The following is a 17513-nucleotide window of genomic DNA, read 5'->3' as shown; positions in this document are numbered from 1 at the left end:
CATTTCCTCTTGGGTTTCCTGGCTTCAGAGCCCGGGGTGGGAGCAGGAGGGGGAGACGTTGAGGGCTATGGGGGGGCTGGGGTGAGAGGCTGGGCGGAGGCCTCCAGCCCCCCGGCCTAGGGGAGGGTGGGGGTGGGGAACAGCAGGGCGGGCAGGTCTGGGCGGGGTGGGGCTCCTGTGGGGAGGGAGGGAGAGCGGGGGAGGGGTCTACTCTGGGGTCTGGGGATGAGAAGGGAAGGGGCAGCTGGGGGCGGTGGCGCTGAGGGAGGGAAGGGAAGCTTGAGGGGCTCTGAGAGAGAAGGCGGCCACTGTGGCGCTGCGGGAGGGGAAGGAGAGGAAGGGGGAAAATCTGGGGATGGGGGAGACAGCTCCCCAGCTTCAGCTTTGTCCCCTCCCCAGTTTGGCCCCCACAGATGAGAGCACACAGACAGAACAGGGGGAAAACCAAATGCGCGTTTATTAAGCTCAAGACACAGACGCTGAGGGTGCGGGGAGCAGGGAGGTGCCGGCGAGTAGCACACAGGGATTGTGGGGGGCTGAGGGTGGACTCCCGGGACCCCAGGAGCTGGAGGCCTGAGTCCCTGGGTCTGGGATGCAGACGGGCTCTTTGGGGGGTCGTAATTGCCAAGGCCTGGGGAGGTGCAGCGGCTCCAGCCTTGGAGTAGGTGGGACGGCTCATTCAGGGGAGCGCTCCCTGGGCAAGGCTGGGGTCCCCACCGCCTCCACCTGGTCCTCAGGCTCCCGCAATCAGGCAGGGACAGTAGTGGAGGTGCCCAGGGCTGGTCTACACGCCGCCACCTCCAGGGGCTGGGGTGAGAGGGAGTGAGAGAGAGAGAGAGAGCCATGGAGCTCCAGTGGGCAGCAAGAGGGGTGCAGGCAGCCCCCTGCCACACACTGCCAGGCCCCCTTCATGGAAGTCAGGTCTCCAGACTGTCACCCTAGAGCTAGCCCTGGGAAGTTGTCTTGCCTCCCTGCATCCTAATATCTGGTCCATAGAGGGACACCTTTGGGGCTTTTGTCCTGTCCCACAGGACACTGTCATGAGAGGAACACATCTGTGATGAGGCCGAAGACCCCTGGCCCAGCCTGGGCTTTTCTGTGGTGTCCCCCCACCAGAAAAGGAGTCTCCAACCCTCTCCCATGCTCCCAGCGTCCTCCTATACCCCCATTCCTTTCCAGCACACCATCTCTGGGACATTTGGATACAACAGGAATTCCTATGTCTCCCACCCACTTGGGCCCATCATTCAAGTGGAATGGGTGAGAATTCTGTACATATTCTTAGACTGTGGCCAGGTACCCAGGCCAACCGTACCCCCCCATCATCCACAAAGTGACCCATTAATGTTCTTAAATCTCATTAAATAAACATGAAACTAAACACATGAAATTCCACATCAAATCCTCCAAATATGGAGTACCCCAAGGCCCATTTTTTTAGTTCTAAAAACTTTATAAGAGGCAGAGTTTCCCATCTCTGATTTTTTAAAAGTCCCTGGAAAGGACACAGTTCCACTAAAAACAGGTCGAGATATTTTTACATAATTAAAATTAACACCCCCAAGGAGTCACAATCTTTCATCTACATGCTTATCCCCCCTCCTACATCCTACATCTATCCACCTGCACTCACTCTCCCCCTCCTCCTCACTCCACCCCCTCCACCCTCCACCCCCCCTTCACCCCACCCCCTCCCACATTCCACCCTCCTCCTCCATTCTCCACCCCTTCTAGGGACTCCTTCCCCCTCTTCCTCTATCCCCTCCTGCACCCTTCATCTCCTCTTACACCCCCATTCTCTTCACTCTTTATCCTATACTTTCCATCTTTCCATCCTCACACTCATATTCTCTCTTCTATTGTCTCTTTTCCAATATCAATTTTTTTTTTTTTTTTTTTGCTGTACGCGGGCCTCTCACTGTCGCGGCCTCTCCCGTTGTGGAGCACAGGCTCCTGACGCGCAGGCTCAGCGGCCATGGCTCACGGGCGCAGCCGCTCCGTGGCATGTTGGGATCCTCCCGGACCGGGGCACGAACCCGGGTCCCCTGCACAGGCAGGCGGACTCTCAACCACTGCGCCACCAGGGAAGCTCTCCAATATCAATTTTTAAAACCTGTATTCTATATGTCTCTCTTTTTGTTTTTTGATACAATTATTCACAAGCCTTCCTTCCTTCCTTCCTTCCTCCCTTTTTCTCAGTCATTTCATCCTAGATCTTCCCAACTGAACACTAAAGTCTGGAAAACATTCTATCTTCCTGCCTTCTCTAGTGCTCAACTCCGCCTTCATTCTGACTGCCAATATCCTTTTCCCATGTGGACCCCTCTCTCCACAGGCTGTGGCTTTCTCATCTGGGGAATTAGTTCATCCTTGCTTTTATGAGATTAGGTACTTGTTTCTGGGCTGTTTCAAGGACCCTTTAGGACATTTCACATCCCGCTAACTTCATGTTTTAACATGTTTGATCGGCAGGGTCTCAGCTCCATCGTTGGTGGCCCCATTCTTAGGGCCATCCAGTGCAGTTTCCCCTCTGACTCCCCTCCCTGCTCCCACCCATCTTCCCAGAACCACACCCTTTCACACCCTCACCTGAGGAGGGAAGCTCCGACTTACAGGATTTGCATGTTGGGCTGTGGAAGCAAAGATGAGAGAGAAAAGCATAAACAGGCTCAGTTGCGCAGGCTTTCTGGGAAGCACCTGGCAGGCCCCGGGGGCCCTTTTGTTTGGCAGCCCCCCTGTGCCCCAGGCCGCTCCCACCCCTCCCCGTCTCTCCCCACTGCTGCCGGACCTCTCAGACCTGGAGTCCGCCTTCCTGCACTTCATCTTCTTGCCTGTTAGGACAGAGACAGAACAGAACAAGGAGACAGGACATAAGGGTCTGGACAAAAGCCAGCAGGGGAACTGCAGGTGCCCAGGGCTTTGGAGCCCAAGAAGGGGTCACACTTACTGATGATGATGAGGATGCCCAGCAGGAACAATATGGTGGCCAGAGTCATGCCCACGGTCTGGACAGTGTCATAGTCTGGGGAAGATATGGGAGGACATCAAAGTGGGGGCAGCACCTCAGCTCCCCTGGAGCCTTGGCCTGGGTTCAAGGCCGCAGGCTCCTCCAGTGGGTCAACGTGAGCATCAAGTGCATGGCCTTGGGCGTTGGGCGCTCCCCTTAACCTCTCCTCTTTACCCTTCTCTTACCCTTCTCTGGATTGTTTGGCCATAGATATAGAGAAAGATATGAACTTCCTCTATTGCATATATATATATATATATATATATATATATATATGTATATTTTTCAGCAAACAACCTTCTCTGTGGTCTCTCTGTCACCCATCCCCCTACTCAACCCTCCAGCCATAGGGATCCTGTTAACACCTGAGTCTGCTCAGGGTCTTCCTGAGTTCAGAGCACACCACTCCACCCCCTCCAACTTCCACTGCATTGCGAGGAAAAGCCAAAGTCCTCCCCACAGCCCATGAGGCCCTGTACCATCTAGTTCCCATCCCTTCTCAGAGCTCATCCCACTCCACTCTCCTCCTCAATCCCCTACTCCAAGCACACCAGTCTCCCTGCAGTTCCTGGAGCCTATCAGGCTTGGTCCTACCTCAGGGCTTTTGCACTTGCTGGGCCCTCTGCCTGAAAGCTCCTCCCCCAAATATCCCTCCCTTACCAGCTTCTGGGCTTTATTCAAATGTTAGTGACACATTCTCTGACTGTCTCATTTAGAATTTTCCATGCTGTCCTCAACATTTCCTAATCTCGTTCTTTCTTTTATTTTCCTTCATAAGAATTATTCTTGTCTAGTGTGCTATAGTAAACATTTATAAAAATATTAATTTATAAAGCAACCACTCCGTACCAGCAGCAGCCCAGGCCCTTGCCCTCAGGGAGTTGTCGTTCATATTGTGTTAAACAAAAGAAAACCAAAAACCTCAGTCATGTGACCATGGCTAGATGTGGGTGTGGCCCCTCTTGCTGGGGAGTCAGGAGGGCTTCTGCTAGTAGACAGTCATTATTTGATCTGAGGCCTGAAGAAGAAAAAGGAGCTGTGTGGAGAGCTAGAGGAAGAGCATTCTGGCAGAGGGAACAGTAAGTGCAAAGGCCCTGAGGCAGGAAAGAACTTGGCGTATGGAGAAGCGGTATGAGTGAGCAATGGGAGAGGGCAGGAGGGTATTTAGAGGGAGAACTGGGGTCAGTTCTGCTGGACCTGGAGTCATTTTTTGAGCTTCAGTGCTGTGGGGAAGATTTAATGATATCATCCGAGTAACTCTTTCCCACAGTCCTTATAGGTAGGAACCATTACTATTCTTTATTTTACAGAAGGGCCCAGAGAGGCAAAGTTTCTTGCTCAAGGCCACACAGCTAGTGAGTGGATAATCCAGGATTCAAATCCCGACAGCCCGGTGTCAGAGCTGTCTGCTTCTCTGATGATCCCAGTGCACCAGCCCAGAGTGCTGGTGAAGCCTAAAGAGGGTCCATAGAGGGTACCCCCTCCCCAAGTCTGACTCGGCCCTCCATGAGCCCAGCCGATGTGAATTATATCCACATGGTCACATGGCCAGTGGGCCAGCACGTAGCGTGTAGCCATAGCTGAAGCGACTTCAGCAGTGACCCATGGGGATCTAAAGCCACCCCTCATCCAGCCCCAGGGTACCCTCAGCACAGCATCTGCCACTCACCGTAGTAAAATGGGTCAGGTTCCTGAGGAACTGTGGCAAGGAGGCAGAGAAAGAAAGAGAGGGGGAAAAAATTTCAACAATGAGCTTCTTAACATTTTTGAGGATCCTGATGGGGCCACTGGTCCAGTGGTTTCTGTGTAGAAATCAGATAATGAGACGTCTTGCTCTGGATGATGTAGCCTCATGGCCAGACACAAAGCTTAAAGAGAGGAGCATAGGCTGGATTCCAGCCCCCACTCATTCCATTGGTCGATACCTTCCCTTGTACAGTGTACAACCTACCTAACCATACATGGCGGTCCTGGTCCTAGCCCCCCGTGGAGGTCTAATGCAAGCATGGACTCATTTTCTGAAATACACATATATACTCCCGTTTGCATACGATGCTGAGACTCCAATCCCACTGCTGAGTGGACTGCTGAGTGTATCAGCTTCCCCTGAACACTCCCTGAAACTTCTCAGCCATCTGAGAGCCCCAAAAGGCAGGCACTGTGGCTACTGCTCTCATCCACTTGCTCCTGACACCAAATCCAGCAGAGCAGAGATGTCCAAAATTTTATATTATATTATATCATACTATATTATATATATATACTTATATCCTATATTACTTATTTCTCAGACATCAATTTAAAGATTCAAAATTGACTTTGTAATAACCTTCCCAGTGTGTGTGTATATGCACGCATATGTGCGTAGCTGTACCACAGAAAACATACTCATCCATTGGAAGACTCACTCTGATTTCAAAAACGTTAACATGTGGATAAAACGTGTGTGTGTCTGTGTGTCTGTGGATTTACTTTTCCCCAACTCCCACCTCCCTGTCTCAAACTATATTCCCCTTCAGGAGAGCGCAGAACATCCTTCCCATTCAAGAAACCCACCCTGATGCTTCCCTAATTCCTCTGACAGCTTTTAGTACACTCTGCCTTGATTAGAGCACGATTCTGCAAAACAAGCACCACTAGGGGAGTGGGGGTGGGGGTGGGGTATCAGGAGCGCCAGGGAGATGCCAGATGTTGTCATTAATGTTCTTCCCCTATCCAGGCTCAGGAAGGTTGGCTACCTTGAGGTTGGGAAGGGGGACATATGACTCATTCGGGCCAATGAACTCTGCAGCATTTAAGTGCCCGCGCAAGAGCTCTCTTTTGCCTTTGGCCTGGTGATACGAATGCTCAAGATCGTGGCTTCTCCAGTTTTCTTTGGTGAGTAGACACCCCCCAGTTGACCTGTGGTGGCCATATAGTCCAAATGAGAAATCTACCTTCATTGTGAGAAGCCACTGAGATTTTCTGTTACCACAGTATACTCTCGTTTAAACTGACTCATGCAGGTGGCACCCAGGCAAGACCCTGATTAGCACTGACTCACAGTGTGTAAGTTCACCCTTCTCAGTTCCCTGTCCAATCTTCAAAGAGCAAGTCTTAAATAGGAGCTGATGTGACGCTACACTTTCCAACCCTTGTTAATCTCCCAAGATGAAACAGGCCTTGGGTTCAGGGCCTTCAGCAGGCAACAATATCTAAATAGACTGTTATGATGTTATTTGCTTTTCTCCTTTATTTATTTATCTAGGCAGCATTTGATAGCACTGAGTCCATGCCAGGCTCTCTTCTAAGCACTTTACAGACATTAACACAGTTATCTTCACAGCAGCTCTCTGATATAGGCGCTATCTTCATCCTCATTCCACAAAAGAGGAACACTGAGGCTCAGAAAAGTGAAGTCACCTGTTTAAGATCATTTTAATACTTGCCTTCAGTGTAAGACCAAAAAAAAAAAAATCCTGATTTTCCATTTGTGGTGGCAGTATAAAATAAAGCTAACAAAGTTTTTTAAAAGTTAATTCTTTGAAGGAAAAATGTTAAATAAATATCAGTGTGGGGAACATTTGGACAGGGCAAAAATCATGAAGGTGGTACTCATAAGCATCAGGATGGGGAAACATTAGTTTAGAGCCATCTGTGCTCTGTCTTAGCTCCCCCACCAGATGGAGAGTAAATTTATTGGATTCATCTCTACTGTTAATCCTGGCATTTATAAAGTTTTTCAAAGAAGTTTTCTAGAATGAATGAATGGATGGATGAATGAATGAATGAGCTCCTACTAGGCTGCAGGGAGACTGCATCAGAGGTGGAGCAGTTGAATTATCCTGCTTTTGTCTCCTGTGCTTCCACACATCCTGCCTCCCCAAACCATCACAGAAGCCCAGTGGGTGAGCGCCTGCCCCAGAGTCCTCTTTGGTTCCTCCCTGGGTGCTCCTTGCTCCATGCAGAAGTTCCTCTTCTGGTCTCTGCTGCCCCAGCAATCTGGGTCCTCAGGACGAGACTGAGCTAAGGGTGGAGCCAGGAGGCAGGAGAAGGAATGTGCACCACTCCTGGCCAGTTGCCAAGGAGACATCAGGAAGGAGGTGGTTACTATGGCAACTGGGGCATCTTGAGAGGTGAAGACAGTTGATGGGTCTGGGTACCCCAGGCTGGATAGGGTCCTGTGTGGGACTTGGGGGTTGGGTTTCTAACTCTGGGGCCAAACTTGACTGCCTCTGCTCCCTTTGTACCTCCTGTTGTTGCCTCTGCAGGACTGGCTTCTGGCCAAGCGGAGGGTCCTTCTTAGGGATAGGGACCCAGGCCCAGCTGTGCTCCTGCATCTTCTTTCTGTTCGTCCCCAACACACCCTCCTGCTCTCTGATGGGGTGGGGGATGGGGGGATGCGGGAGCCATCCCCCGCCCCAAAACAATCCATTCACTCATTAATTAATTTCATTAAGTGGTTTGCAACAGGCAACATGCATTTCCTCCCCCGGGGTTTCCCAAGACCTGTGGTCCCCTCTCCTGCTGTGACTGGAGAAAGGGTGTGGGGAGGTGGAGGCATCTGTCCTCCCACCTCTGCCCGTCTGCTGCCATCGATCTTGCTAACCACCATCTCCACGAAAGGAAGCACTAGGCTCCCGCCAGGCTTGCTGCCTCAGCCCTGCCCCCTCTCCCTAGGGTGGCTTCCAGCCTCTGCAGCCGCCCCCCCCACCCCCACCCCCCCCCCGCCCTGCTTCAAATTCTGCAGATATGGCTCAGTGCAGCAGCCCCCACCTCCCAGGAAAGCAGGCAGGGGAGGAGAGATCAGAGTGGAATTGGGGTTCCCTTCACTTGCCAGAGGTTCCTCAGCACCGCTGGCCTCTCCCCTGGCCCTGCTCTCAGCGCAAGAGACCCTCCCTTGCCCACCTCTCCCCCACCATGGAAGCATCCTTCCCCTTGCCTATCTGCAGAAGCAGGCTCAAGAAAGGGGGCTGTTGGGGGGGTCAGTATTTCGGGGGTGCACAATTGGGCTAATGGTGTGAAATGTAAATATCTGTGTGGGCGATGGAGGTAGAGAGGGGCATCTGTGTGCACACCCAAGTGCACCTTTCGGACCAGACAACACCCCGAATGTGGGCTGGGAAGGAGGGTCCTGACACCCATCCCTGCCCATGGGGGCTCACTGCAGTGGTACGGGCCCCACCCTGTGCCACCCTCCCTTCTCTTTTCCATTTCCCTCTCACGCTGTGGGGCCATCTCTCTCTCTCTCTCCCCCTCTGTGTCTTTATGCCTCCCTCTCCATAGTTGCCTCAGTCCCTCTGTCTCTCAGTCTCTATCTCTTTCAGGCTCTCTGTCAGTCTCTTTCTGTATTCCTTTCGGTCTCCCTCTCTCTTGCTCTCTCTCTCTCTCTCTCTGTCTCTCTCTCACTTCCTCCAGCTCCTATCTTTCCCTCTTTCTCCCTGCTTCCTACTGAACCTGCCTGTCAGAGATTTCAGGAAACACCCACCGTAGGTGCCAGCACTAGGAAAAAAAGAGGCATACGGACCCCCTCCCCTTACCCCCCTGAAATCTGCGAGAACCTCTGTGGCTGCAGATCCACCCGCTCCCACCTTCGAAGCCCATCTCTTCGAGTCCACTACCACCGCTGTGCTGGACCAGCCACCCGGTTGCTATAGCTACCGGTCCGAGCATCCTTTCTCCGGGGACTGCCGCTCTCCAACCACGGGTCCCGCACAGGAACGACACCACCGGGAGAAGGTGTCCAAGAGGCCTGGAGGGGTGCCAAGGGGTGCACTGCAGGGGCCTCCGCCCATGGTACGAAGGGACATCCCCTTCCCCATTCCCCTCCCCTTCCAGTACTGGAATCTCCCCAGAGCCTCTCTCCTAAGCTCTAAGATCCCGGAGCCCCCCTGCGCCCTCTCCCCAGGCGACGCTCACCCTTTGTGGTGACCTGGGTCGGGGTCGCCATGCCAAGCCGGAGCAGGGGTCGGCTGGATGCCGAGGCGGTGAAGGCGCGGCTGCAGCAGCTGGAACCGGGACGGACTGTTGTCGGGGGGAGATGGGGGGAGCCCTGGTGTGGAGGGGGCCGTAGCCAATGGGGGCCCGGAGAGCCCGCCCCCGTCCCGGCCACCCCCGCCCCCGCCCCCGCCCACTGCCGACGTCCCCGCCCTTTCCCCAAGGGTGGGGGCGCCCTCTGCCGGGGCCAAGGGGGCGCCCAGGCTTTCCGCGCGAAGGGACTGACAGATCCACACCGCTCTGTCAAGACAGAAAAGCACGTTTTATTGGAAATCTGAGCGGCAGACGGGAGTCTGTGGGGGCAGGGCTGGGAAAGAGGACAGTCCAGATGGAGGTGGGCGCGCGGAAGGTGGGTGGGAGGCGTCAGGTGCCAGGGGAATTCTGTGTGGGTGAAAAGGGTAAGAGGCAGGAGAGCCCTCCAAGCCCCCTATCCCAGCCCTTCGCCCCCTCCTCCTTCCCCCCTCCCCCCTCCAGCCTAGTCAGAGCTGCAGGACCTGGCTGGCTTCCATCGCACCAGGTGTCTCTACCGCCTGCGGGTGGACAGACCTAAGGGGGAACACATAGAGTTCGGATAGCAGGAGGGGCACCCCAGCTCCTCTGGAAGGTGGGAGCACAGCAGGGCAACTCCCCGACCTCGGGTTTCAGATCAAGCCCCCCGCTCCACGCGCCCACGGAGGACCAGGAAAGGGGTTCTTGGAACCAGCTTGCATCCCCAAACACCCGAAGTCTCCCCAAACTCACGGCGGATTGAGCTGCGGAAAGTTCCCTCCTCTTCATCAGGTTCCCCAGTCCTGAGAAAAGAGATGCAGAAGGAATTGGGGATGGAAAAGGAGAGAGGCAGCTACACCCGGGAAACCCCAGTGCAGCCCCCATTTCACAGACTTGTGTACTGAGACCCAGAGATGGGCGAGGAGCAGGCTCCGGGCCGCCAGAAAATCCAGTGCACCCAGGAGCAGTTTAAGTGTTTGGCAGGAGGCGCTCCAGGCCGGTAACAGAGAGTACCTCCCCGAATGCTGGAGAAGGAACTAGAATTTGCAAAGGAGGTATAGCCAAAGCGACTTGAGGGCAGATTGCCTGGAGACGGCCTAGGTTAGAAACCTAGAGCCTTCACCTTGCAGTTGAGCGATTTGGGGCGTGTGACCACCTTCCCGTGCCTTGGTTTCCTCATCTGTAAAATGAGGTTAATAAAAGCATCTGCCTTATAGATATGGTGTGAGGGATAAATAACACATCATGAAACAGCATCCTGCACGTGGGACACACCCAATAAATACTACCTTTATTTATAATAACATCTACAAGTATCTTAATACCGACAAGGTATTCACACATTGCCTGGGCTTTACATTTTTATTTAAGGATGAATCAGAGAGCTAGAAACAGGACTCCGAGCTAAACTGGGCCGCCAAGTGAGGTGATCTCATTTCGCCGCGGCTCTTTCTTTCACAGCACTTACGGCGCTTCGTGATTTTATATTTGTGGGTCTGTTGGAGCCCATCGCCACCGCCCGCACTGGGCCGGACGCTCAGCCAGGCAGGGAGGGCAGTTAATTCGTGGCTTGGTCCCAAGGCCTGGCTTGGGGCTGGACACGTAGTAGGTGCTTGATACATATTTGCCGAGGGGTCTCTCTGGCTCTGGATTGAGTGGACTTCCGGCCTCACCCCCAGTGCTCCTTCAGAGCGGGAGTAGATGAGTGAGAGCCCAGAGAGGCTTCTTACCTCTGCTGCTGGTTGAATTTGCACCGGCATCTTCTGCCTGTGGGTGGGGGCGTGGGGAGGAGTGCGCTGAGATTACGCTCTACGCGGCACAGCGAGCCAGAGCTCGCGCTCGCCAGGGCTGGAGCGGCGGGGGGGATAAGGGTGGGGCAGGGACAGGGGGGTGCTGGGCCTGCAATAGAGACGCGGCTGGCCCGAGGGAGGAGTAGAAGGGGCAGGGCGGAGCCTAGGGCAGGGAAAGGGGAGGGGCAGAAACAGGGGCGGGGCCGAGGGCGGGGCCGTAAACGGGGCGGGCCCGGGGGCGGTGATAGAAGCGGGAGCGGGGCCGAGGGCGGAGTAGAAGGGGCGGGGCCTAGAGCAGCGATGGGGGAGGGGCATAAACAGGGGCGGAGCCGAGGGCGTGAGGCCGGGGTGGGCAGAAATAAGGGCGGGGCCAAGGGCTCTGATAGGGGCGGGGTTGGAGGCGGAGCGGGGACTGGACGGGGTTGGGACAGACACCCGCAGATTCGCGGCTGGAGTCTGGGTAGGGGTACTCACTCAAGATGATGAGTATGCCCAGGATGAAAAGGATCCCGGCGATGATGAGGCCTCCGATCCGCAGGGATTGGTAGTCTGTGGGCAGCAAGGAGGAGCGTGAATGCAGGGAGGGGAGGAGGAAGGATGGTAGAGGGGCAGAATGGGGAGGAAGGGGCAAGGAGGAAGGATGGGGAAGAGGAAAGGAAATCAATGAGAGGAGGAGGGAGAGATGTGGGAGAAGGGGGATCAGGGAGAAGAGAGGATGTAAAGAAAAGGGAGGGGAGGAGGTGGGCAAGGCAAGGAGGAGGGAGGAGACAAGGGAGTGGGGAAGGATGATGGTGAGGATCAGGGAGAGGAGAAAGGCAGGTGGCAGCAGAGGATGAGCCATAAGATACTAAGAGGTAAAAGGAGAAAGATTCAGAGATACAGAGAGGGATGAAATAGACAGAGACCAACAGAGAGACAGAGACAGAGGGAGATCAAGACAGAAAGAGTCGGAGAGCCAGATCAAGAGAAAGAGAGAGAATGAGAATGACAGAGACATAAACACTGAGTCTAGAGATAGATGGAGACAGAAACAGAGAGAGGTGGGGGGAGGGGAGGAATGAGGAGAGGACAGGCAAACCCAGCCCAGCACCCCCTAACTCCCAAAGAAAGGTGCCCCTCCCTCCCTCACCATAGGTGAATGGGTCGTGTTCCTGTGGCGCTTCTGGAAAGAGAGAAAGAAATCAGGGTCGGATGCTTCCTGGGATCCTGGACAAGGAGGGGCATAACGAGACCTTTTGGGGGTTTCACATTCCTGGGCCGAGAGTCTGGGGACTGCTGGACCCTGAGCAGGCTGCCTACCCTCTCTGGGTCTTAGCTGCCCCGCTGCACTGTCCTGGGTGGAACAGCAGGCACCTAACTGCCTCAGCTCTCCGTCTCATTACAGGTTGTCTCTGATTCCGTCATTCACAGGCCTCCATCCCGCGTTCCACCTTTGCCTGACCTGGGGCATCCTCTCCCCTCCCCCAGATACCAGCCTGTAACTGAACCCCACGTGAGACCCCAATTTCCTGGTGCCTCAACTGACTCAGTTCAGATTGGAGTCTCCAACTTGTTTCTCTTGCAGGGTTTCCCCTACCCTTGCCACCCTTGGGGCTGAAGTGGGTAGTGGGCTGCCTTCCCCGGACTCACCTGCGTTGACCATGGCGAGGAGACCCACACAAAGAACCAAGATGTGGCTGAGAGATGCCATTGTCCTGGGGGACAACAAGGGTCAGGAAACCTGTACCCTCATTCCCCCACCTCTGGGGCCTGAACTCTCTTCAGGGGACTGTCTCTGTTAAGTCAGAGACAGTCCAGGGACTTAATTTCAAAAGCGTCCATCATCCAGGTTGATCACCCTGAGAAACAGAGGCACCCTCCTGCTTCACTGGGACACAGCATCACGAAAACAACCCACACCATGGGGGTCACAGAGCAGCAAGGACAGGGGTGAGACACACACACAGTCCACAGGGACCTCCCGCAGGCCAGGGCCGTCCCCACAGCAGGCCCCAGATTCCCCATGCCTACCCTGGATGCCTTGCCCCACCCAGGTGGAGAGACAGACACGCTGCCAGGGAAGAGGCAGCCAGGACATGCCCAAGGGCCCACCTGCCCGCACACCACAGCCTCACCGTGTCCGTAATATCCCAGCTCTCCTGCCCTCAGCCGCTGGCCCGCTCTCTGCCTGACCCTGGGTATAAATATCTCCCATTTCACCCTGGAGGAATTTGCCTCGCACAGGCCACCATGGCAACAGCCTTCCTCCCCCCCCTTGGGGGTCACGCACAACGCTGCCCGGGTGGGGCTGGGCTGCCACATTGCCATGGGCTGCCCCCGTGGGAAAGGCCACCCCTTCTCCTCTCCTGGAAGAGATGAGAACAGGGAAAACGTCCCCTTTGCCTGCCTCTGGGTGACATCTTTCATGCACGGACAATGCCAGGCGAGTGACCTGCGGCCCAGGCCAGTGGGGCTGAGAGATAGAAGACAGATGCCAGGGGCAGGAACGCACGCACACATGCACACACGCGCGCACACACACACAGTGGGGCTGGAATGGAGACGACGCCCACTCCCTAAACTTCTGGTTGGAGCAGGACATGGGGTGGAGACCCAGGCACACGCTACTCCTTATCTGGGCCTTCTGCACCCCCAAACAATGACGCAGCCCGACCTACACCCTACACACGTGAGTGTCCAAAACCCACACCCAGCCAGGGTGCACGTGCCACAGCAGGAGCAGGGAGGAGCTGCACCCACACTTCCACCCCTGGGAGAACCCCAACGTCCCAACCACACTCCCTTCCTCTTGGGTCTGGCCTGCCTGGGAAGCCACTCCTGTTCCCAAAATAGGCGGCCCAGCCAGGCCAGGGGTGAGGCCTGGAGGGGAGGGGCAGGGGGCGCTCACCCCAGTCAGGCTGTCCCCTGCCGAAAGAAGGCCCCAAACGTCCGGCTGTGCCCTGGGGCCGAGCACTTTGGACCCCCTGGCCCAGAGCTGGCCGCGCTGCCCTCAGCCGTCTCCCCTCCCCGCCCCACCCCACCCCTACCCTCCCCAACCGGCAGCTGTAACTGGAGCCGGGCTGGAGGGGGGCCAGGGGGCGGCCCCCAGCCCAGACCGCCCTGGCCCGCTAGGTTAACTCTCTCAGCTCAGAGGGAGGAATCGTAGGCAGCCAGCCGTGGGGAAAGCTGGGGAGAAGAGGTGCCGGCAGGGAGGACTGTGTTACAGGCGCTCAAACACACACACACACACTCACACGTGAGCCTCGGCCGCACCTCAGAGGGCTTCGGAGCTGGGAGGGCAGGGTGGGTGTCAATGATTTTCCACGCTGCTCCCTGGGAACTGGGCCCAGCCTGGGCTTAAGGTCACCGGGCCTGAGTGCCTAGGAGTCCACTGACCCCTGACCCCAGGGTCCTGCGGGGCCCTCGTCAGCACCACAGGGCCGTTTGGGGGGCATTTCAGCGTGTATATAGGTTGTCTTCTACTGACTGTGAGGTCCCCCAGGGGTACACACCACACACACACACACACACACACAGAAACCCAAAGACCTGGATAAACAGGCACGAAACAAGACAAATACATGCATGTCCATACATACAAATCCAGAATGACACACCCATAGAGAAGCCCAAAGACACTCACCAGCACTCCTCACACCAGTCACAAAACACCAAGACAAACACATTTGTGCACACACAACACACACGTGTTCATTGAGATGGATGCCCGTATAGAGGTATAAAGACACAACCACACAACTGTGCACTCTTACAAATGGTCACAGAGATACACACTCTGGCGAGGACAATACTGACAAATGTCTGTACAGAAACACACCAACACATGCACACTAAACATAAATACATTCAAAGGCACCGCCACAGCCAGCACTCCTACACAATCTCAGGCATGCGAAGGCACAAAAACTGTGTACATTTGTACACAGACGCACACACACATTTATGTGGGCTCATGGAGAAGCAGAAACACTGTCAAGGACACAGGCATACAACCAACCACGCTGTGGTTTCATAACCATAAAAACAGACACACACACACACACACATCCTCATGCACCAGCAAACAGGCACACAGCTGGTCATACAGTCGCAGACATACAGGCCCACGCTCTGTGTTCACACCCTTGGAGACACCACCAAATGTGCGCTGATGTGTTTAGCCCAGAACCTCCCCGTCCCTGAGCTCATGTGACCCCTGAAAACCCCTGGAGGACAACACACCTGGCGTCCTCATGGGCAGACCAGGTTACCAGGCACTGGTGACAGAGAAAAGGGGGATCAGCTCTGGGCTCTGCCATTCCTAGTTGTGAGAGCTCGAGCAGCCCAAGAGACCTCTCTGTGCCTTGGTTTCCCATCCTACAAAATGGAGAAATCACTAAGGTAATATGTATCACCCTGGGCCAGGCTCAGAGGTCTCTGAACCTGACGTTGTCATTTTTAAAAATATGTATTTACTTACTTATTACTATTTATTTGGTTGCGCTGGGTCTTAGTTGCAGCTCAAGAGCTCCTTAGTTGCGGCACGTGGGCTCCTTAGTTGTGGCATACAAACTCTTAGTTGCGGCATGCATGTGGGATCTAGTTCCCTGACTAAGGGTCGAATCTGGGCCCCCTGCATTGGGAGCTCAGAGTCTTAAGCAGTGTACCACCAGGGAAGTTCCCTTGATGTTGTCTTATTATTAACTCCATTTTAGATATCTGCAAACCAAGGTTTAGCAAAGTGGAGATAATTCTCCCAAGGTCCCTCTGGTGGTTAAGGACAGAAACTGCCCCCACCTGAAAGAGACCTGGGCCCAGATACCACACTCTGCAGGACACAGATCAGGAGCAGGCAGACGGCTCACACCCAGGCACAGGTGGCCCTGACACACACACGCACACACGCACGCGCGCGCGCGCGCGCGCGCGCGCGTGCACGTGGTCTCAGAGGACCCCAGCAGCTTCAAAAGTCTCCCTCATGAGCCTCTGCCCCTTGTGGCCCTATACCTCAGAGTCACCAGCAGTCCCTGGTTAATGATAACCCTAATATTTATGTAGCCCTGGGGAGGGATGACAGAGGAGCAGGGAGGGGGGCACCTGGCTAGCTCTAGCCAGTGCCGGGGTCCCTCTCCTCACAGGGCCAGCTGCTCCAGAGTGGAGAGGCCCAGCCATTTTCGGGCTGGGTGATGGGCCAATGACTTAACCTCTCTGTGGCTCAGTTTCTCCTTCTGTAAAATGGAAATGATAATACTATTCAACTCAGAGGGAGGTCGGGATGATTATCTGAAATGATCCATGGAAAATATTGAGAACAAAGCCTGGCACACAGTAAGTGATCACAAAAAAAAAAAGTAAGCTGTCACCATCATCATCCTTGTCATTCTTCTCATCATGAACAGGAGGGAAAACCCTGCTGGGCTGAACGTTCTGTGAGTATGGATTTAGGCCCATCTGTCTCCCCTCGGTGTCCCTGGCCCAAAGCTCTTTATCTATCTTTCTCAAAGACCCTGTAAAGAAGTTTATCATCCCTGCTTTATGGCTGAGGTAACAGAGACCTGAAGGGCCTTGTTCAAATCACAGAGATGTTCAGGTGCAGGACAAGCCCTTGGATCCGGAATCCACCCCAAGCTGGGGGGTGCCCACCCTGCTCTGAACACTCTCTCTCCTCTCGGATAGAGGAGGAATTCTCTACACATCTGAGAAGTGGGTGACACGATTGCCCCATCTGACAGATGGGCAAACTGAGGATCAGGGATGACCCTGATATGAGTGACCCCACCTGGTGTCAGGGTGGTCACTTTTAATACTTTTAAAAAATATTCAAGTTTAATAATTTATGCTTTACCAGTAAGACACACATTTCTACTTTTCTGTAAAAGGCGTTAGTGGAACAGTCCTGAGTATGCCGACCCGAAGCTGACCCAACGCGGCCTGGGCCTCATCTGCCCGCAGCTTTGCCCGGTGCTCTCCAAAGCCCCGACTAGCCCGCGTGCCAGGCCCACCCCGTGCCCTGCTTCGTGACCGGTGACCCCTAGCTGGTGCTGTTAGGTCCCTTGTCCTCCAAGTGTTCTGGGTGTGTGCAGCAGTGCCAAGAGAGGCTGTGTGTTCTCCTCATGCCTTAGTTTTCCCATCTGTAAAGTGGGGGTTAATAATACTACCCACCTCAAGGGGTTGTTGTGAGGACTGAGTAAATTCATGTCAAGACTGATGCATAGTAAGGGCTCAGTGAGTATCGTTTCTACTACTTCAGATTGGGTAATATCATTTATTTATTTTTTTTATTTAATGAACAGAATCTATCCAAACTGCTAAACGCTGAGTCCAAACGAAAACAGCCAGTATCCATGGGCTCTGATCTCCAAAGGAGGAATGCAAAATCGTACTGGGAGACTGTGCAGCCAGCTGCCTGGGCTTGAGTCCTGGCTCTGCCTCAGCTCGATAACCTAGATCTCAAATGACCTGACCCCTCGCTTCAGTATTTCCATTTGTAAAATAGCCGTATGATGTATCAGCCTCGGAGGGCTGTAGTGAGGTCAGCACGAGCTAATAGATGAACTTGTAGGACGCGGCGTGGTACAGAGTCAGTGCTGAAGGAAGGGGATGGCATCATTATCATCCTTTTTCCCTTGGGTTGGCTCCCGACCCCTAAGTGAGTGGTGGGTACTCAAGGAGTTAATTTCGGGCAAGAGAGGTTGTGGGTTTGGGGCAGGGCGGCTGCCCTGCTGAGTGTCGCCACCAGAGGGAGCAGCTGGACTTGAGCTGGTCCCTCCAAG

General features: G+C 54.5%; 1 protein-coding gene across 11 annotated transcripts; it reads right to left on the bottom strand.

Moving 5' to 3' along the window:
• Positions 1–392: 392 nt before the first annotated feature.
• Positions 393–13763, bottom strand: LOC307179442 (uncharacterized protein). Of its 11 annotated transcripts, none has more exons than XM_079908593.1 (12): positions 13649–13763; positions 12391–12455; positions 11891–11923; positions 11236–11310; positions 10702–10738; positions 9725–9774; positions 8906–9010; positions 4677–4706; positions 2948–3022; positions 2789–2831; positions 2590–2630; positions 393–807 (listed from the first exon to the last, which is right to left on the bottom strand). In XM_079908593.1, the coding sequence occupies exons 2-12, from the start codon at positions 12449–12451 to the stop codon at positions 785–787; spliced, it is 573 nt and encodes a 190-aa protein (XP_079764719.1). In that variant the 5' UTR covers positions 12452–12455; positions 13649–13763; the 3' UTR covers positions 393–784. The 11 variants fall into 11 exon arrangements, 8 of the variants coding, with proteins under 8 accessions (XP_079764719.1, XP_079764717.1, XP_079764721.1 ...); XM_079908591.1 differs by lacking the exon at positions 13649–13763 and adding an exon at positions 12876–13353; XM_079908595.1 differs by lacking the exon at positions 13649–13763 and adding an exon at positions 12876–13353 and having other exon boundaries at positions 2614–2630.
• Between the last annotated feature and the right edge of the window lie 3750 nt (positions 13764–17513).

This window comes from Stenella coeruleoalba (genome assembly GCF_951394435.1).
Source record: "Stenella coeruleoalba genome assembly, chromosome: 20".
NCBI lineage: Eukaryota > Metazoa > Chordata > Mammalia > Artiodactyla > Delphinidae > Stenella > Stenella coeruleoalba.
This window is presented reverse-complemented; position numbering and strand designations above follow the sequence as displayed.